Below are 23,322 nucleotides of genomic sequence, written 5' to 3' on the forward strand. Positions count from 1 at the left end.
GACGTAATTTTAGCTCAAATTTAGAAAATTAATTTTTTAAATTCTAATAAGAAAACTTGTTGAAATTCGTCTTTTTAGCTATTGTGTTTATTATGAATATGAAATAATGTATATTAAGATTAAGATTAAGAATTTTACTAACATGTTAAAATTGTTATGTTATTTTTCTGATCTTAATTTTAAGTTTTTTTTGGTCCCTATAAAATAGTTTGTGAACCCGACATTACAAGGTACCTGAAGTTTTTATAAGCATAACAACAAAACCGCCATTGACAGACAAATAATTATATAGATGTGAATCAATAAAACCGCCATTGACAGACAAATAATTAATTTCTTAAATATTAAGAGGTTGCGCAAAATACATGCCAATGTACATAACGCGCTATATGAAAAACAAAATGATCTATACAAACAATAGACATATATGCACAAATGCTTGAGTTCAAAAACCATCAAAAAAATGAAAATGGAATATGGGATCTTACAGGAAACATCTTTACTTCATGAAAATAGCAAGATCCCAGGTTTCAGTTTCATTTTTAACTGTTTTTTTAGTCAGGTTAATCAAACCCTAATCACAGTTGTACGATAAACAAGCTAAAAAGAGCACATCTTCAACTCAAACAGGAATCTTCTTCAACAACACAGCAATTGGCATGCTTAAAAACCCCGTACCAATGCTAAACAACCATTGTGTTGCTGTTAGTGGTGATGTATTCGCGAATGTACCCAAGTATTCGATTATTATGACCTGAAAAATAACGGTTGCACCTATAACGCTAACGAAAACCTTGTTCTTCCATATTCCATCTAACACATTTTCTTTCTCCATTTCTCTCGAATTAACCTCGTTAAACAGCTGCATAATTTATTGAATATAAGTTCAAGAAACGTGATCGCAAAGGTTTGAAAATTTGATCATGGAAAAGTAGAAATGAAGTTACCTGACAGAAAACAAAGCAATTGAAAATGAGTGTGTTAAGAATGAGATCGGAATTATCTCCATCAAGGTCGAAATATGATTTGCCTTGCAATTGAAGTAACCATATAATTGCAAATTGGTACACAGCTTGACCGAATATATTTCGCCACATAACGTTGCTTATAAAGTTTCCTTTTCTTCCAACGGGGGATCGTTTCATTAGTTCATCGTTTGGAGGCTCGGTTGCTAATGCCAGTGCTCCCAATGTATCCATGATCATGTTCACCCACAAAAGTTGAACAGCCGTAAGGGGCGCACTCCCTGAAAAAGTAATGAATCATTCAGAACATGCAGAACTCATAATTACTCAGCTAGTACTCGGTCAAACTCGATCGAAACTCGGTAAACTAGGGATTACTCGGAAACTTGGTTAAAAGTAGGTCAAAATTGGTCAAAGTCAAGCTTGGTCATCATTAGAGTAGCGATTTTTTTAAACTCGAGAACATGATTAAGGTGTTATTTTCAAAAGTTTGTTAAAAATGACAGTTTGAATCAAAGTACCTGTCAAACAAGCTGAAGTGAAGTTCACTATTAAAGCAACGATATTGACAGTTAACTGAAACTGCACGAACTTTTGAATGTTAACGTAGACTGATCGTCCCCATTTGGCCACAGTCACAATAGTGGAGAAATTATCATCCAGGATAATAACATCTGCACTCTCTTTGGCTACCTGAAATCTCAATATCATCAGAATTTGATCGTTTTTATAAGGTAAAAGTCGAAATCTATGATATGAACGACGTAAAATGTCGCTTATTTGCTGACCTCAGTTCCCGCAATGCCCATAGCAAGACCAATGTCAGCTTCATGAAGAGCAGGGGCATCGTTGGTTCCATCTCCCGTAACCGCCACAACCTCACCAAATGTGGTGCGTAAATGTTTGACCAACATATGCTTATCTAGAGGCGATGATCGAGCCATAACCTACATAGCACACAAATTAAATGTTTAATAATCGCGTAACCCAATATCAAGTAGCTAAATAAAATAAAAATCGACTGGATTTAACGGTATTAATTAACGATCGTCAGCCAGAAGGACGATCTATGCAAAAAATTTGAAACCATGAGGACGAGGAATGCAAAAAAAAAAAAATTTGGGGACTCGGAGTGCAATTTCATACAAACCACAGAGACGAGCCGTGTAATTTTGTCAAAATAAAATGATGAAATATAATATGAACCTGAATCTTGGGAATCAATTCGATCAATTCTTCTAGACTCTTCTCACGAAAATCGGGACCCTCGATTGCGATCCCGTCATCCGTAAGGATACCACATTCTCTAGCTATGGCTTTAGCGGTCGTTATATTGTCACCCGTAACCATACGAACAGTTATACCAGCTGAACGACAAAGAGCCACCGATTCTTTGACACCTGGACGAACAGGATCTTTAATACCCACAATTCCTATACACGTATACCCCGAACATGGAATCGGAGTTTCACCCGAAACACCACTTCCAAGATCTACATACGCAAGACATAACGTTCGAAGCGCTTCACCAGCAAACGAGTCAATGGTACTCTTCAAACGATTAACAATTTCATCATCAAGAGCAACAACTTCACCGTTTTCGTTTATCACTTTGTCACAAGCAGCCAACACGATTTCGGACGCACCTTTACAATGAGCTCGAACACCTCCGTTAGGTAGCTCAAGAACCACACCCATTTGCTTCTTCGTAGAGTTAAACGGCTCGACTCGAACAACTTTAACCGACTGACGTTCGGTTTGGAAATCACCACCGAGCGACAAACCGAACTCCAATATCGCAGTATCTGTCGGTGACCCGAGTATTTCACGTTTTCCTTCTTTGTTACTCACAACTTCACCACCCGTGTTAGTAAATATCGATTGTATAAGTATCTTTTTCGTACTATCGGGAATCTCAGATGCGTTTTCATTCAAACAAATACACGATTTGACAACTGTCATATGATTAGTAGTCAACGTTCCGGTTTTATCGCTGCATATAGTCGTCGCGGACCCCATCGTTTCGCACGCTGCAAGATTGCGAACGAGCGCTTTATCGTTCATCATTTTTTTCATCGCAAACGCAAGGCTTAACGTGACAGCTAACGGTAACCCTTCGGGAACAGCAACAACAACAATCGTAACAGCAATCGCGAAATATTCCAACAATATTAACGCATCGTCACCCGACCAAATCCATTGTGTTCCTTCGAGCATCTTACTAGCGGCTAACTTTTGTACCAAAACCGCAAACGTTACAATAGCAAATAAAAGACCGATCTTTCCGATTATAGTAGCTACTCCGTTTAGCTTAACCTGTAACGGGGTTTCATCGTTGCCACCTTCGGTAAGCGTTGCCATTAATTTTCCCCATTGAGTTCGCATGCCTACTGTCACAACCAACATCTTACACGAACCGTCTTGAACCTTGGTTCCAGACAACAAGTAAGGATTTTCGGTGTTGACTTTGACCGGCTCGCTTTCTCCGGTCAAACTTGACTCGTCAATCGAAACCGCAAACCCCGAAAGAAAAAGTCCGTCTGCTGGGACTTGATCTCCGATACCGAGATGTACGATATCACCCGGAAGTAAATCGAAAATCGATAACTTTTGTCTGAAACCGTTTCTTGTCACTTGAATCGATATCTTCTTCTTCTCTTTATCCAAATCCCGAAACTGTAACGATTGACGATAATCACTCGTTGCGGTTACAAACACAACCAATAAAATACTCGCTACGATACCAAGACCGTCGTGGGCCCCCATCGGCCAACCTTCGGTTGCTATTCCGACAATCAACGAGATAAACGCACACGCAGCGAGAACCATAAGAGTCATGTCTTGTAAAGCTTCCCATACGAACATGAAAAAGCTTCGTTGTTCACGTTCGGTGAATTCGTTCGTTCCGTAAAGTTCCTGTCTGCGGGTCAACTGTTGGTCAACAACTAGCCCATTGGTTGTACAAGTTTTGAGTTTGCTTGCAATACCATTAACGCCGCCATAAAACTTCAGCTTTTCGGGGTTACGACCTTCTACAATGGCGCCAGCATCATCTGCACCAATACCAAAACCAGCTTCCTTGAATTCGTCAGGTAATGTTTCGTCACTAGATTCAGCACCTACAAGCATCACATTCATAATGGCCATAAGAAAAGTATTACATGATTATTGAATAATAAAACATTTATAATGTATATGCATATCAATTATCAAGCTAACTCACCATTCAAAAGATGAATAGCTGCCTTGGACACCAAAACCAGAACCCTTAATTTCTGTAATTATAAAAATACAATCAGTAATTTTACTAATCTGCACATAAGATATGTATATTCATGCTTAATTCTCAATTTTCCGTCTGCTGCTGCACGTATTGGTCTACTGTGGTCATGTATGATCTTCATTCTGTCTGTTCTGTACTTTGGGTCAAAGTAGGGATTAACTGGTCAACATCAGTCGAAGTCAAAGTAGGAATTAGTTGCTCAAAATTTCAAATACGGGATTGATAGATTAATTGTCAACTTTGGTCGAAGTCAAAGTTTGTCAAAAATTCGACTAACCCCGATTTGACCGACTAATCCATCCAAAATCACTACCCATTAATCCCCTATGAGTGATTTTAACTACGCTATTTTAAAAAAAAAGAAAAAAAAAGACTATGACTACACTATTTGATCCAATAAAATAGATAATGGGTTTGAGAGTAATCTATAATGCATATCAATAACATCATTCTTTCTAGACCATATAAGATATCAGATACAATTATCATAGATACCTAACATTTTTTTCAAGATGTAACTTTAACTGGTGCAAAAAGTCAAAGTTCTGTCAAAATTTCTAAAACGCTAATTTGACAACAAATTTTGATTCATAAAAAAGCTAAACTTGAGCCCTTTTTTTGTTCTCAAACATACTAGCAGCCAGTGGCGAAAGTGTGTGGGGGCAGAGAGGGGCGGCCGCCGTGGATTTTTTTTTTTCATTATAAAAATTTTGAGTTTTTCGACTTTGAAACCCGGTGAATTTTTTTTTTTGCCCCCAAACCTACATATTTTGCCCCAAAATCTTCAAATTTTGCTCCAAAATCTTCAACTTTTGCTCCAAAATCTTCAAATTTTGTCTAAAAAAATTGCTATGGTTTAAAAAAAAAAATTTTGACCCCCGTGAAAAAAAATCCTAGTTTCGCCTCTGCTAGCAGCATCATAATACACTTAAACAAAATTTAAAGCTAGTAATAATAAACTATTAATGGAAGGTATGTATGTATGTCCACCAAGTGTTCGTGAAAATGCCATAAAGAAAGAAAGAAACAAAATAAGTGACCTGATTGTTACGGCGCATAGCAGCAGCTTCATTACGCTTCTCAATATTGGCCGTGAAACGAAAGCGTCGTTTAGGGTTTTTTACAAGAGTACACATATCTCTCCATCTTTGTAACACTTCTGGTGACGAATGTTTTGGTTTCACTCCCCCAAAATTCTCATTCAGATAATTCTCCATTCCAAAACAAAACTACTTCACTCAATTGAATTCACTCAGATTCAGATCTTTCTTCTTTATATATAAATAAAAATACAATATTATTTTTCAAGTTCCAATTTTCTTCCAATCTCTGTTGTTAAAATACTATGCAACGTTCTATATTTTATAATCAACTGGAGTATTATAATTATAAGTACAACTATAAGCGCGTAGAAAGAAGAAATCACCGGGAAAATTCAATATAATTATGGGACAAAATCTTTTAAAAAGCAGAAAGTTACGCTTGTATAATATGACAAACAGAAATTACTCCGTATATAGAGGTATCAAAAATCAAATATATATTCAAGTATATATTATGGAAATTAAATTATGAAATTGCCAGGAAGTTGAAAAAACACGTTTTTTATACTCACTAGCATAATAAAGACATAGATGGGTCTATTAACGTGTTTGTTAATTGAGGGGTCTGAAGACCAAGCCAACGAGGTTGAATGTTATAACGTTATACTCTTTTCGTCCCTAATTTATTGTTCAGTATTTCATTTTAATTGACGAATTTGATGAATTTCATGTTAAATATTGCTACGTGTGTGAACGTAATAAAATGTGTGCTTTTAATAATGTTGGCTAACATCATTACATTTGTACTATGTCTCTAACACGACATGTTGAGTACTGAACGGAAATATTCATTTAATTTCAATTTATTCATTCATATTCATACCCGATAAATTATCTAGTTATGGCTGTTCATTAATCACGTCATCGTAGATATCTTTTTTAACTTCATATTATTTAAAGTTATAGCTCGTAATAAAAAAAAAATATAATAACTTAAAATAAGGCAACTTTATAACCTACAACTCTAAATCACTTGAATCAACTAGTCCGTTGTAGATTATATATACAACCAATGGTGTGTGAGAGCCCATAGTACCATGTTCAATCTGCACCAAATTGAACTCAATCTGCACTAAATTGATTTCAATATGTACGAGATTGAACATGATGCTTAAGTTCTCTCTTGATCCTAATATATATATATATATTAGGATCAAGAGAGAAGTAACCAATCGGGGGAAGCGGGGGGAAGCAATTTTTTTTTTCGTTTTTTGAAAAAACTTTGTTCACGAACATTATAGATTGGATGAAAATAAGAACATTTAGAAAAGACACTTCGTGATGAATGTTATTATTTTGGCGGGAAAACGCTCGAAGAAGTAATATATAACAATTATCGTGTTTTTCGAGCGTATGTTGAGGTTTTAGACATTAGGGTTTAGATATTAGGGTTTAGATATTAGGGTTTATAGGGTTTAGATATTAGGGTTTAGAAATTTAGGGTTTAAGGTTTAGATTTAGGGTTTAGATTTAGGATTTAGATTGAGTTTTTAACACGAACGGTTTAGAGTTTAGGGTTTAGGGTTTAGGGTTTGGTGTTTTGGGTTTATGGAATAAACCCAAAACACCAAACCCTAAACCCTAAACTCTAAACCGTTCGTAAATTTTACTTCACAAAACATGAAAAAAAAGTTAACATTCTTCACGAACAATATTATCTTGAATGTTATTTATGTCGATCGTTTTTCCGCCAAAATAATAACATTCATCACGAAGTGTCTTTTCTAAATGTTCTTATTTTCATCCAATCTATAATGTTCGTGAACAAAGTTTTTTCAAAAACCGATTTTTTTTTTTTGCTTCTCCCCGATTGGTTACTTCCCCATTGATCCTGCCCCTATATATATATATATAGGGGCAGGATCAATGGGGAATTAACCAATCGGGGAGAAGCAGGGGGAAGCAAATTTTTTATTTTTTCGTTTTTTGAAAAAACTTTGTTCACAAACATTATAGATTGAATGAAAATATGAACATTTAGAAGAGACACTTCGTGATGAATGTTATTATTTTGGCGGGAAAACGATCTACAAAAATAACATTCATGATAATATTGTTCGTGAAGAATGTTAACGTTTTTTTTCCATGTTTTGTGAAGTAAAATTTAGCCCGGTTTAGGGTTTAGGGTTTAGGGTTTGGTGTTTTGGGTTTATTCCATAAACCCAAAATACCAAACCCTAAACCCTAAACCATAAACTCTAAACCGTTCGTGTTAAAAACTCAATCTAAATCCTAAATCTAAACCCTAAATCTAAACACTAAACCCTAATATCTAAACCCTATAAACCCTAATATCTAAATCCTAAAATCTAAACCCTAATATCTAAAACCTCAACATACGCTCGAAAAACACGATAATTGTTATATATTACTTCTTCGAGCGTTTTCCCGCCAAAATAAAAACATTTATCACAAAGTATCTTTATTAAATGTTCATATTTTCATCCAATCTATAATGTTCGTGAACAAAGTATTTTCAAAAATTGAAAAAAAAAAATTTACTTCCTCCCGAATGGTTACTTCCCTCTTGATCCTACCAATATATATATATATATATATATATATATATATATATATATATATATATATATATATATATATATATATATATATATATATATGTATGGTGAGGATCCATGGAAAATCAAAGGTAGTAGAGAACCCATGGAACTCGTGCAGATTCAGTAAATCTGCGTGCAGATTCACATTTTTTTTTTGCAGATTTTTTTTTATAGTGCAGATTTTTTTTTTTTTTTTTTTTTTTTTTTTTTTTTGCAGATCAAGTCAATCTGCGTGCAGATTGACAATTTTTTCCCTTTTTTTTACAGATCGACTTTTTTCTTTTTTTCTGTAGATTGAGTCAATCTGCGTGCAAATTGAGTCAATCTGCGTTTTTTTTTTTCAGTTTTTTTTTTGCAGATCGACTTTTTTCTGTGCAGATTGACTTTTTTTGTGCAGATTGAGTCAATCTGCGTGCCGAATGACCTTTTTTTGCAGTTTTTTTTTTTTTCGCAGATTCACTTTTTTTCTGTGCAGATTTACTATTTTTTTTTGCAGATTTTTTTTTTTTTTTTTTTTTGCAAATTGTATTTTTTTTTCCATAGATTGAAGTTCAATCTCCACATAGATTGAAGTTCAATCTATGAGTTCTATGGGTTCTCTACATACTCTAGTTCTCTAGGGATTCTTTCAAAATATATATATATATATATATATATATATATATATATATATATATATATATATATATATATATATATATATATATATATATATATATATATATATATATATATATATATAATTAATTGGATTACAACATAAACACCATAGGTATTATAAGATGATGATCTTCAAATATATGTTGATCGAGAAAATATAGAGGGAAATATTCCGTCAATATGAATAAGAAATATTAGAAATGTAATGTAATAGAAAAATGAAAGAAATATGTATATATATATATATAAGTGAAAGTAATTGTGATGATATATTAATATTTATATATTATTCTCTCCGTCTCATATTAATAGTCATGTTTTCACTTTAATTTTTTTTTTTTTCAAATTTAAATAAATTATTATTATTGTATTATATAAAACTTGATGAACACTATACCAATAAAATTACATTCAAAAATCAATCCATTTATATAACTTTTATCGAGTAACAGTTAATACAAACAAAAATATTTAAAGTCAAGGTTGAAAAAAAAAAATCCGTAAAGTCAAAACATGACTTATGGTACGAATGGAGTATACGTCTATAATTTAAGCATTTCGGGTGAAATCAGGTTCATCCATGAATCAAAAATGACAATTGTCATCCATATCCGATTCAATAAACATCCATATCCATATTCAATATTCATCGATTTAGGTAATCCAACTACGTTTTAAGCGGATTAGATCGGATGGATATCCATCAAATTAGATGTTAATTGTCATCCCTACCTTCATGTCAGTCTTTCGTACTGAAGATGATTTACTCTTAGACATTGTGTCCCCACAGGTTGGCAAACACGATCCCAAGGTCGAATTAACGAATGATGTGACTAGAGATGTTGGAATTGGCGATGGAACTTTCATGGCTCTTGTAACACCGATCATTTTTCTTTTAATTCACATCGGAAGTAAATCAATCATAACGTTAATTATGTCTAAAGCAATGTCATTAAACATCATTAACGTATCAGTTTACAAAACAGGTGTTACGTGAAAACTGCTATTTCATTATTACAAAATCAAATCAGAGTTTCTCCTGGTCAAACATATCTTCACCATCCAGTATCCCTTCAATCAACTTCAAGTTCTAGAACCTGAAAGGGAGGGTGTGGGGAGTTTGCATAATGCTAAGTGAATGAAACTATACACATCGAGGTATAAAGTACCACATCACAAACTGTTAATCAGTATAATAACACATAACAGTCACACATAAGAAGAGCAGTTGGCGGAACTTGAAGTTTTCAATTAGGGGTCAGAAATAAACATTTAATTTTTTCTTAAATGTAATACGTTTCAAAATAAGTGTCATAACCATATATAAACGAAGAACAAATCATTTACAAGTTAGCTAGGTGATCTTTAAGCATTTCGACTCATTCGGAGTAATTCCAAATTAAACTCTTCACTGTAATTGTTAATCTTCCCGTTAATAACAAAATAAAGAAACTGAACTCCTTCAAATTTCACTAAACAATCATCCTAACATCAAAGATAAAATCATAATCATATTTGAAAGCTTAAGACTTCAATGCATATACTATATTCAATTTAATAGAGTATTTGCCTAATTGCTATTGCTAAAAGAGTTTAAATAATACGTAATTAAATATTCTTGCTTCCATCCAAAATTAACTACCCTTCTGTTAGACTTCTATCATTTAATTTACATTGAGTAACGTTTATTTTATATATACGATGCCCACTGCTTTAATACTATAACATTAAAATTTAAAAGGCCCAATATCCTATACTTTTTTAAGTCCATGAAAATTGTAATACTAACATAAATAGTTAGGAGGGCTGTGGCCTTCTTTGGTCCTCACATAGTTCCGCCAGTAAAGAAGAGGACTAGTGACTTATACGGGCCTGCAACTACTAGCTGACCGGGCTAGAGTTTACCAATAGTTCCCGTTACTGGCTCCCTCGTATAGTAATCCGGACGCAGGGGGTGCATCATTCAAACTATACAATGTGCAGTTTCCAACCTTTCTGGCTCAGTTGGTCCTTTCCAACCTTTCTGACTCAAATGGGAACATCACAATGTGCACATATAATCACAAGGAAACATAATAACAGTATAATAATCTTCTACTTTATACTTAACCACGAATAGTTCGACTCACCGATTACCATCAATAGAAGGTTCTCAGAGGTCTAATCTTTATGAGCCTTCTCTTATCATTTCCACCCGAGAAAGACATCATCAAGTCGGTAATCGTATAACATTACCAACAACAGATCAGACATAACAGAATCAAAAATTTCCACACATAAACAGACATATCATTCGGTCCTTTGTGCGGATGAGTCATCGCATTCGCATGAATGAACCAAACCATCATGTAGAATGTAAAAATCATCTGGGTCTTGCGAATCACTAGATGGGTCGCACAAACGACCACCTCATCCGCACGAATATCAGGACTTAGCAAAATCTAACCACGTTCCAACTCTGGTTCACACGAACAACCAAGTGGTTCGCATGAACCACTGCCTCATTCGCAGAATGATGAAGAAGAGGTAGCAGCAGCAGTTTCAACGGGTTTCAACCCAAAAATACTGATTGTGCACAGTCTATGGTCGCTTGATGCTTCATGAAGATCACACAACACATATACAACATATATCTAACAACAAACAAGCTGCTAACATCCTAAACAACAAGATTCAAGCATCATGAACCCAAAAACCCACTAAAATTCAAATCCCAAGTTATACAAGGATTTAAACATGAAAATTGAAGTACAAACATAATAATAATAATATGCTATATATGATGTAAGAATCAATTAGCAAGCTTTAATTAAACTAAGTATAGCACAAAATCAAGGTAGGGCTTGTGAAGATGCAAGTGTAGGTACGGGAGTGTTAAATGAACGAGTTGGGGAAAATGAGAAGAAGCTCCATGCTCTTCTCTTATGTGGTGATAAACTATACCCCACAACACACGGGTATTTGCCAGTTATCTGATAGCAAATGTAATTCGTTAGGCGGCCCTAACGGAGTCCAAATTACAGAGTATATAAATAAATATGTTCTGTGACCCTTGTCACAAAATGAATCTAATCATACCATCAATTAATTGCTAACACACAATTAAAAATAATGCATATATTAAAGCATATAACATCTAGGGAAATTTAGTCAACTTACGTCTAGGCCCAAAGTTTAGTATGTTACAAATCACCCCTTTAAAAAGATTCCGTCCTCGAAATCTGGTCTTGGTCAAACAAGCGAGGGTAACGGGCCTTCAACAATTCTTCTGTCTCCCAAGTCAAGTTGGCACCCAAACTGTGTTTTCACTCAATTAATACCATTGGTATCTTTTTATTTCTCAACTTGGTAATCTTCCTGTCAAAAATTTTGATTGGTTCCTCCAGTAGTTTCTAACTCATATCCACTTTCAGATCCTGCAATGGTAAAATCTACTATTCATTTTCTACTTTACACTTACGTAAATAACAAACGTTGAAAGTGTTGTGAATCCCAGCTAACTCTGACCCTAAATCCAAAACTACTGTATGATCATTCAATACTTGATGTATACTGAATGGACTAATGAATCTTGGCACTGACTTACCTCGTTTACCAAATCTAATAACCCCTTTCCATGGCGAGACTTTCAAATACTCTTCGTCTCCCACATAAAAAGTTACAGGGAGTCTACACGGATCTGCATACATTTTCTGTTTATCCTAAGTTGCTTTCAACTTTTCTTGTGTAATAGCAACCTTCTCAGCTGTCTGCTGTACAATTTCAGGACCCGTAAACTGTTTGTCCTCAGCTTATAACCAACAAGTTAGAGTAATACACCGATGACAGTACAACATCTCGTAAGGTGACATACAGATACTCGAATGATATGAATTATTATATGAAAATTCGATCAAGGGTAAATGAGAACCCCATGATCCGGTATTCTAATGCATACGCTCTTAGCATATCCTCTAAAGTTTGAATTGTTCTTTAACTTTGACCGTCTGTCTCTGAGGATGATATGATGTACTGAGATTAATAGGAGTACCCAAATTCTACTGTAAACTCTGTCAGAAATTAAACACAAATCGTGAATCTCCGTCTGACATAAAAGATAACGCAATACTGTGACGAACGATTATCTCATTTACATACAACTGTTCTAACTTTGATAATGACATCGTTTCACTAGCAGCTAGAAAATGTGAACTCTTGATCAACTAATCCACAATCACCCATATCATGTCATGTCGTTTCTGGGTTCGGGGTGTTTGGTTACAAATTTCATTATTATGTGCTCCCAATTTCACTCTGGAATCTCTAACTGACGTAACAATCCGTAAGGTTTCTGGTGCTCTGCTTTCACTTATTCCAAAATATGACATTTTCCAGTAAATGTGCAATATCTGTCTTCATTGACGATCACCAATACATGATATTCAGGTCATGATACATCTTTGTACTACCCGGATGAACAATCAATCTAGATTTATGAGCTTTAGTCAAGATTAAATCCCTCAATCCTCCAAGCATATGCACCCGGATTCTATTATTATAGGTCTTAAGTCCACGAGAATCTTCAGTTAAATCCACCATTCGTTTAGTCATTAATTCAGATTTAAGATGTTCATCCATCAAAGCTTCGATTTGAACCAATTTCAAACGATTAATCAAATTCGATGTTATCTCTAAACGCATAAATTTAACGTTCTATGATGAATTTTTACGACTCAACGCATCTGCCACCACGTTTGCCTTACCCGGATGGTATTTAAATTCACAGTCATAATCTTTAATCAGTTCTTTCCACCGTCTCTGACGCATATTCAGTTCCTTCTGAGAGAATATATATTGTAAACTCTTATGATCTATACATATAAAACAACGCGTTCCATACAAGTAGTGTCTCCACAGTTTCAAAGCAAATACTACTGCAGCCATTTCTAGATCATGTAATGGATAATTTATTTCATAAGTTTTAACTATTTCAAGGCATAGGCAATAAATTTTACATCAATCACAACCCAAACCAGCGAATGAAGCATCACAATAAACCACGAAGTCATCTGACCCTTCTGGTAATGCTAACACCGGAGACTAACACAATAACTGTTTCAAAGTCTAAAATGCCTTTTCCTGTTCATCATTCCATCAAAAGGCTACATCTTTTCGAGTTAATTTCGTCAATGGACCCACAATTTTCTATAATAATGCCAATTCCAGAAAACTCTTAATTTCTGTTGGAGTCTTTGGAGAATTCCAATTCATTACTGCTTTAATTTTGGATGGAACCACTTTAATACCTTCAGGACATATGATATGACCCAGAAATTGAACTACTTGTAACCAAAATTCACACTTGGAAAACTTGGCATACAATTTCTCACCTTTTAACAACTCTAAAACCTGTTGTAGATGTATCACACGTTCAAATTCTGTTTTCGAATACACTAGAATATCACAAACTTATCGATAAACGAACGACACACACGATTCTTCAAATCCATGAAAACAATTGTGCATTTGCAACCAAAACGGCATAACCATGAACTCGTAATGCCCATACCTGGTTCGAAATGCTTTCTTAGGGATATTTGATTCGGAGTCAAGAACATGGTGATGCCCTGAACATAAATCAATTTTCAAAAAAAACTAAGCTCCTGTAATTGATCAATCAAATCATCAATTCTCAGTAACGGTTACTAATTCTTCACTTTCCTCTTATTTAGTTATTTTTCTTTTTAAGAAACAACACTAAAGCACCCTACGACGGTGAACTAGGACGAATAAACCCACGATCTAATAGTTCTTGAATCTAAGACATCATATCACAGATTTATAACGAAGCTAAACGATACGGAGCTTTCGGAACTGGAGTAGTTCCCGGCACTAACTCAATCTTATACTAAACTTCTCTTACCGACGGTAAACTAGGAAATTCATCAGGAAATACTCGAAAATTTGGAAACCACTAGAATATCAGCGATTGATTTCTTCTCTTTCCTAGCATCAATAACATACGCAAAAAATGATTCACAACCTTTAGCTAGTCTTAGTGTAACGACCCGTCAAAATCGCTATTGACGCGGCACGTTAATCATTGATTCCACAGTGAGGTTTTGACCTCTATATGTTACATTTTGATAAAATATTGCATTCATTAAAATAAGTGACTTTCTAAACATAGAAAGTTATAAACATGTGGGCGAGTGCTTAGGTATAAGCAAAACCCCAAAATACATAAGTCTTTAATTTACAGGTTGACATCACAGTCCAATTATTTATTACACAACGCAGTTTTATTTTGAATGCAATAAACTTTGTACAAAGCATGAGAGACTCCATGCAGGCAACAAGCACATCACAGCGGAAGCATTCTAAGGACCTGAGAATAAAACATGCTAAAAAGTCAACACGGATGTTGGTGAGTTATAGGTTTAATTGCTCGAGTCATAAACATATATAAAGATAGACCACAAGATTTCATCAAAAGTTTATCAATAGATTCTACGTAACAGAGCACCCTGGTAACTAAACTTAATGCTATAGTAATAATTACCCCATTCGTTTTAATACGCGCAAACCAACGTGTCTTAAACTCAAATAACATACGTCCGTTAAAAGGCTAGCGCTCTAGCTCGGACGGGGATGTCAAGCCCTATGGATCCATATACAATTATTCGCGCCCACCAGTCCATATCCTATGTACTGGCAGCTACTAGTTAGCAAAGCTAAGGGATTTTCGGTTTAACTCAGTGTAGAATTTTGTATGTACTTGTGTCTTATTGCGTTTAAAATAAATTGCATGTATTCTCAGCCCAAAAATATTTAAAGTATTTAAAAAGGGAGACTATAACTCACAGTTCAATATTGCGATTCAATATTGTAGGCAAATTGCGTAGACGTAATGATGGTAGACGACTGTATAGTTGGTCTTGGATTCAAGAACAATACCCCGAACAATACCCAATATTTCCTTATTTTAAAACGGTTTGAAACCCGAATTAAAAATACCCTCGAATATACTTTATTATTATTAAACTTAAAATTAAAATTATAATTATAATTATAAATATAAAATTTACGTACATATATATTTATGAAAAATTTCGTCGAGCAAAACTGACCTTTTATAGTACTTTTCGATTTACTGTAGCTCATGCGATCGCATGAGTTTTCAGTGTTTTTGCCATGCGATCGCATGGCCGCCTTTTCTGTTTTTGTTTGCTAGTTCGTCGACATCAAATAGTGTTTAATGTAGCAAATAGTGTTACTGTAGCAAATAGCGTTTTACTGTAGCAAATAGCGTTTACTGTAGCAAATCACTGTAGCAAACTCGTTTTCACTGTAGCACTGTAGCAAAATACGGTTTTACTGTAGCAAATAGTGTTTTACTGTAGCAAATTGTGTTTTACTGTAGCAAAGTAATTTTTACTGTAGGAAAGTCATTTTTACTTGTACATATATATATATACATACATATAATTGTTCATGAATCGTCGAGAGTAGTCAAAGGTAATTGTATATATGTAACAGTTCTAAAATTTTGAGACTCAATCTAACAGACTTTGTTTAACGTGTTAAAATAATAAATCGTATAGAGAATTGGTTTAAATAAGTTAAAAATTTTCGGGTCATCACACTCAGCTTTCATCATCGAGATCAATGGACATCCAAACCCGTCTCGTTCTCCTTGAGCCACAACACGGTTACCATTAGTCAAAGGAAAGGTAATGATCTTCCTATGACACTTAGTGGTAGCCCTATGCCCTTATGGAGGCTCATCCAGTTCAATCCTAATACTACATCAAAGCTAGTAATAGGTAACACTAAACAAGTCACGGGGAAAAAACTTCCACCAATCTCTATGTTAGCTCTTGACACGGATGTTGTGACTGGAACTGTCTTACCATCAGCTACTTCTACTCTTAAGGGCTCAAGTAACACGGTAGCAGGTAATTTCAACTTGACACAGAAGTTTAGTGACATAAAAGATCTATTCGCACCAGAATCAAACAATACACGAGCATGTATTGAGTTTATTAGGAACATATTGGTGATCACTTCGTCGGTTGCAGTAGCTGTATCAACCAAAATTTGGAAAGCTCTGGCCACTGTAGTTAGATGGTTCTTACTTTTCTGGCCGCTGGAGCTGTAGACCCTCCAGCTAACATAGTTCAAGCCCCTGACCCTGCCCCGGAACTCATATTTTAGATGGACACTTAGCTGATCGGCGACCTTTCTGATGACAACTCCAACAAACATTTTCAGAGAAGGAACAAGCTTGTGATTCATGACCTACTTTACCACATCTCAAACATTTCCTCATTGCATCTGAGCAGAGTGCTGATATCGGCTAAAAAGTCACGTTTTCACCCCAGTATAAAGGCCCAAAAACAATAAAGTTCCAAACTTTATAACCAAAATACCCGCTTCGTCGGTTAAAATTGAAGAACAAGTGATTACGAAGACGGTGCAAGAAAAATCAAGTAAATCGGAGCTAAAACGAAGATTCTTGAGCAAAAACGGTGAAAGACAGGAAATCAAGTTACGATCCAGCAAATCAGCAAGCCAAATGGCTTGCCAAACGGGTTTCCAAATGGCTTGCTTGGCTTGCGAACAGCCTGCCACACGCCCAAGTTAAACAGCCACAGCAAACGGGCTGGTTTGGCAAATGACCCCTTCAAACGGCCTGCCAAACGGCTTGCCAAACGGCCTGCCTGCCGTTTGCAGGCAAATTTCAAGCTTATTTTAAAGGGTCTTTGTCATTCATTCCAACACACACTTCAATTCACTTCTTTATCTCTCTTGTATAATATTAGTCATACTCTCAAGGTCTTCGACTCCGTGTGGGAAACCTAGTACCCGGAGAAGAACGCCGAAGATTGTATTAGGAGCGGTCTGGAGTTTGAAGTTGTCACTTTTGTATTCAGAACTCATTTAATCTACTGGTACTTCTATCCTTTGTCTTTATATAATGTTTTCCATTATCATGCTTTGTGATACTGTTGCCATGATTAGCGAGTAGTTATCTTTAAGTGTATGTTATGACGTAGTTAGTTATAATGTCGAAATTATATTATGGTTTGTGTATGTTGTCAAAATGCTTTCTGATTATGCTTTGAACTCAATCGCTTTTCTAACTAATAGAACGTAGTTATTGGCAAACCCCGATTCAGAGTACACTATCTGTGTCACCCCTTGGTAAGAGAAGTCTGTCAGATACAACGTGAGTTTGACTGAGGCACACCGGTTGTAGTAAGTCCAAAGAGCCTTGAATTTCAACTGAGGACTCTTTCGTAGTGAAACATCTAACTAGACCCCTAGTACATTGTCGGTCATAGACCATGCTAGTGTAGTCACCAAGCATATAAACTTCGTACATGCACGCTGAAGCACAATGGTTGTTGTAATCTGTACCTCTGCTAAGTAAGGCCATGGAACACGGTTAGTGCTGACTAGTACACTTTACCATAACATTGTCTCAAGCATTGCACTCCGCTTGAGGGATTCTTGGTTAATTAAGGAACTTTTTGTTCGAACACATAAAGGATTGGACCGTTAGGATAACCGAACGTGTTCATGGAAGTCAACTTGACTTGGCCATGGTGTTATTTATGGTTAAACTCTTTTTAAGGGCCTAACTATCTTTTAAAACCAATCATTAACGAAAGCATCGAGGCACATCACGTCTCTCACATATGGAAAACCATGTATCTAATTATGCTTAAGAAAGTTTAGACCATTGTGTAATCTTAATACGTCACCCAACCAAGTCGCTCAATTGGATGAGCCGTCTGAACGTGTACGCCTGTAGTCAGACTGCACGGGCGTCGGGGGTAAGGGAAGTTGCTGTCTATTCAGAATCTTCAAGCCTATCGCATTATCCAGTTACATGTCTTATGACAGGTGAGTTTAGGACTAGTGTAATGAATACAAGTTCACTGCCTATCCATGAGCCAGCATTCCATAATCTCGGCAAAGTAACTGACGTAATCATGGCATGCACTTGTTTTAGCCTTATCTGAATAACATATTTTATTGTATTTACTTTACTTTATCTTATAAACTAGAAAACCCAAAATTAGGTAATAAACCACTACTCCTGCACCTTAGAATTATCTTAAGCTTTAGATATAGGTTCGATTCTACTGATATCTCAAAAATACGACTCTAGGTCATACTTCCCTTACTCATAATAAGGAGTAATAAGATTTAGGCCGCGCTAAATATAAATTTAAAACTATTGCTCCCTCTCTTGGTGGTTGATTCTGATGCATTGCGGCCTAACGATACCGCATAAATAAAACCGTCCGTTTCGGCCATATCAAGGAGGAGATAAATTTTTGACGCCGCTACCGGGGAACTGGTATCAGACAATATTGCTTCTATCAAACTCATTCACAAGCATTTAGTGGTGTCTAAGAAAGACAATTATGCACGAACTTGGTTGTTGGATTTTCCAAACAGTCTCCAATTATATTGGAACCAAAAGGATCCTACCTCTCCGTGGTAGGCCTGGCCACTTGGTTTGTTGAATAGTTCATGTAAAGCTCTGTTATCGAAATACCAGGGAATCAGTAGCAAGAACCAAACACATATCTCTAATTAGGATAATTAGAATACCTTAGATTACCTTAGATTAAGATTACCTAAGATTACTTTAGATTACCTTAGATTACTTTAGATTAAGATTACTTTGGAATTACTTAGCTTATCTGCTTAAAATTTAAAAACAAAAAGGCATACCCAGTGCATGACCCAAACCCGATCTAGACCAGGGCCGTTATTTTTCGTACCTGATTCAGACGCAAGCACGCAAGGAAGCACGAATCAGAAAATAACTGGCGTTACGCGTTACTTTAGCAGAAAACACAAAACCCTCGATTGAAGGTCGAGGAGGACCGATCAGATTCCCAGAGATTCAAGGACACTCATTCGAGTTAAAACATCACATTATACAGCTCATCCAAAATGGCTATCAATTCCATGGACTACCGAATAACGATTATAATTCTCACATTTATAAATTCATATCTCTTTATAACTCCTACTAACAGCCAGGGATAGGACAAGATATAGTCCGGCTATACTTGTTCCCATATTCTCTCACTCATCATGCACAAACATGGTTCGAAGGACTGAAAAAAGATTCTATCACGTCTTGGACGGAGATGGCTACTAAATTCCTAACCAAATATTTCCCTCCTTCTAAACAAACCAAACTTAAGAATGACATCATTAACTTTAAACAAAGTTATGATGAATCTCTTTACACTGCATGGGAGCGATTCAAAACCCTGCTGAAGAAATGCCCTAATCACCAATTAGAACAGTCAGCCCAAATCTGTACCTTCTACAATGGTCTTACGGTAAATCATATGACGATGATCGATGCCGCAGCTCAAGGAAATCTGATGAACCAAACCGCAGACGAAGCATGGGAGTTGCTTGAGAACATGACAATGCATCATCATGACTGGAACAGTGGTGAAATAACTTCATCATCTGCCCCACTCTCCGCACTTAATAATCAAACGCAGGCCATCAAATCTCTCACAGATAAGATGAAGTCTCTTGCCAAACAACTAGGAGAATTGAAGACGCAGCCGCAGCAAGTTAACCAGGTCCAGGCCTGTGTTAATTGTACCAACCCGCAACCCACTGAAGAATATCAAGTTGAGTATGAGAACCCTGACAGTTCAGTCTGTTACGTTCAATACTCAGCTCGTCAATCAAATCCCGGATTCAATCAACAACCTAGGGTTAACCAATTCCAAAGAAACAACCAACCTTTTCGCTATCGTTACCCACCTTATCCACCCCAACAATCTCAATTGACCTACGATCAACCACTTCCACTCACTGGTCCACCAGTCGAGGAAACCTAGATTACAAAAGTAATCAACACTACTCTCGGAGTCGATGATCAGTTGACACAGTTCATCCAAGGACAACAACATCTAAATCAGGGAACTGCTTCTAGACAAGACCAGATGGAGATACTAATGAGAAATCAATTGGCTCTGCTCAAAAGTCTAGAAACGCAGCTTGTTGGTACAATTTTCCGTATAGCGGCTGTAAGGCCTCAATCAATCTGGGGATCAATCTGTAATTGAACCGTATAGCGTATTGCTGCTAAGCGGCTAATGTGCGTTTAGAGTGAGACAGAATTGTGTGAGAGAGAAAGTGTACTTCTCTCTGACTAAAGTTCCGATGTTAAATGTTGTGACCCAGGGGGTCTATTTATAGGCGTAGAATGTCCGAATTTCTCGGGATACACGAGTCAATTATTGAGTGGTTCTGTTACACAAAATATCTGGAAGGTCCGTGGCGTGTGCTGACGTGGTTGCATACCGTTCATGCACTGAGTTAAAGGGCTTAAGCATAGAAGCTGCCTGCAGGGCTTACGCTTGATGCTGGGCGGCCTGCTGAACGCTGGGCGGCCAATAATGAAAACTGCCAAATTTCGTTATCTTTTGTGTTGTTTGATCTATTTTTCTATATAAAAATGGTGTTTTTATGAGTGTATCCTGTAGGATACACCATTAAGTCCCCCCAGTTTAATGTCTTTATTTTTGCAAAAAATAAAGTCATTAAACTTAAAATAAAAGATGCCTTTTTCCTCGAAGACACAAAACTGCTGTAGCCGTCTGCTTTTCTGTTCTGAAGTCACATTTCCAATTATGAAATTGCCCCCAAAATCTTTTTGATTTATTTTCAAAATTTAAATTGTTGCCCAATTAATCTGGTCCATACACGCGTCTCAATCTCATCCTTTGATTATCCATTTGCTTGACTATGAATAGCCTGTCCCCTTTTCCTTTTTCCTTTTCTGAAAATTGATTATTTGCGTTGAAGATAACTGCAATTACTTATTTTAACGATTTGATAAGTGCAAGGTCAGTTATCACTCATCTTACTCTTCTGCTTGTATTTCTTTTATTTTGCATACTACTATGGCCGAATCCAGCAACACTTCTTCCCAAAGAGACAATTGCGATGTGAGCACTATTCCGTCAAGTATTACCGAAGCCAAAATAGATAGATTATGTATAGATCATAGGAATCTTAGATTGCTGAACCCCATGGTTCCTTCTTCTAGTGATAGGGCGAATAAACCTCCTAAAAAGATGATTACACTGTATAAGCTTCAACTTACTAAAGGTAACCTCCGTATTCCTCCTTCCGTTTTTCTTCAAGGACTTCTATCTCATTATGGGATTGGTCTTAGCCAAATTCATCCACTTGGGATGCAAAAAATTGTGATTTTTGAATTGTACTGTAACGCTGTTGGTAAAATTCCAAGTATAAACGTTTTTCACGAATTGTTTAGAACTCGATTGGTGAGTAAATGCTGGTACACGTTTGACTGTAAAGCTAATAAAGCTTTCACTGGAACAAAAGAAACTTCTTTAAAAAGGTGGAAAGAACCCTTCTTTTTTGTCAACGAAAGGGTTATCCAGGATAATTGGGCAAACATTCGGAAATGGAGAAAAACAAAAATATCAGTAAACAAGTCAATCACACTATCTGATGATGAAAGAACAACTGTTGAAGATTGGAAGTCATTGGAACTTCCACAACGGTCATATGCTGATAATGAAGCTATTTTAGTCCGTTGTGGAATGAGTGACAACTGGCGTTCTGGATTTGCACCAGTGCTGCATTGGAAAGGCTGTGGTAGGCATTTTAGGAATATGCTATACTTGTATTATGTCATTGTGAAATGTATTCTTAGATATTTTTCTGCTTGTTTATATGTTATCTGATTGCTGAAAAAGAATTGCAGGTCTATAAAGTATTTAAGAAGGCCAATTTGGATTCCCTTTCTGTGACTGAGCGTCCAAAAACTGATATTGAACTTGAAGCTGATAAGGTCAGAGACACTATTTTTGAAGAGCAACTTAAAAGTCCTGAACGACCTACAAAAGGCGGCGATGATGATGCTGCACAGCCTTCTTCATCTGATGTGGAAATCATTGAGACCACCCCTAAACCGCCTGGCGCCAAGAAAACTGGGAAGCGCACAAAGCGTGTTTGGCAACGTGCAACAGGCCAGACTTCTGAAAAATTGAAGAAGAGAAGTATGTCTTTCCTTTATGTCTTGTAAAAAATGTCTATAAAATGTTATAATGCTAACTGTATGCTCATTTGTTTTTGAATTAGAATTGGTTCTTCCGGCAGAAGATGATGAAACCACTGCTAGTGGTGAAAAAGATAATAAAACTGCTGATGTTGAAGATGATGATGATGATGATGATGAGGAGGATGATGATAATGAAGATGATTCACATGAGGATAATGCCTTTGAACCTCCTCCATTCACTAACCCATTAACTTCTACAAAAACTAGCACGACACAATCTTCTTCTTCTTCTCAGTCGTCTTCTGCTGTGCTACTAGCTGGTTTAAGGAGTTTTCTGGAGAACCCTGTCAACAAATTTGAGAGTTTTATCAATTTCCTGAAGGTAAAAATTACAACTAAATCCATGGAAATCTATCTGTTTTGCCCATTATGTTTGTAGGTGATAATTGTATGTTTTTGTTGCAGACACATACAATTGCTGATCTTTCTTCTTCTTTATCTACACTGACTCTTAAACAAAGTTACCAATCCACCGCTGCAGCAATGGTACTTCTTAATCACCATGTAATGCATGGTCTGAAGATGCAAGAGGTTCAAGAAACCATTGTTGCCAATGCTGTCTAAAATTCCAACAAACTAAAGAGGTTGGAGCTTGATTTAAAAGATGCTAATTTGAAAT

At 36.0% G+C, this 23,322-nt stretch overlaps 1 protein-coding gene and 1 non-coding gene across 2 annotated transcripts; both read right to left on the reverse strand.

Moving 5' to 3' along the window:
* Nucleotides 1–314: 314 nt before the first annotated feature.
* Nucleotides 315–5,687, reverse strand: LOC139894426 (calcium-transporting ATPase 2, plasma membrane-type-like). The gene is made up of 7 exons (XM_071877713.1): nt 5,289–5,687; nt 4,189–4,240; nt 2,172–4,084; nt 1,754–1,912; nt 1,487–1,658; nt 948–1,246; nt 315–862 (listed from the first exon to the last, which is right to left on the reverse strand). The coding sequence occupies exons 1-7, from the start codon at nt 5,463–5,465 to the stop codon at nt 623–625; spliced, it is 3,012 nt and encodes a 1,003-aa protein (XP_071733814.1). The 5' UTR covers nt 5,466–5,687; the 3' UTR covers nt 315–622.
* A 14,089-nt stretch (nt 5,688–19,776) lies between these two features.
* On the reverse strand, nt 19,777–19,883 carry LOC139895088 (small nucleolar RNA R71). Its single transcript, XR_011775556.1, has one exon. It is a non-coding gene; the product is annotated as a small nucleolar RNA R71 (small nucleolar RNA).
* Between the last annotated feature and the right edge of the window lie 3,439 nt (nt 19,884–23,322).

The sequence above is a fragment of the Rutidosis leptorrhynchoides genome, chromosome 2, assembly GCF_046630445.1.
Source record: "Rutidosis leptorrhynchoides isolate AG116_Rl617_1_P2 chromosome 2, CSIRO_AGI_Rlap_v1, whole genome shotgun sequence".
NCBI lineage: Eukaryota > Viridiplantae > Streptophyta > Magnoliopsida > Asterales > Asteraceae > Rutidosis > Rutidosis leptorrhynchoides.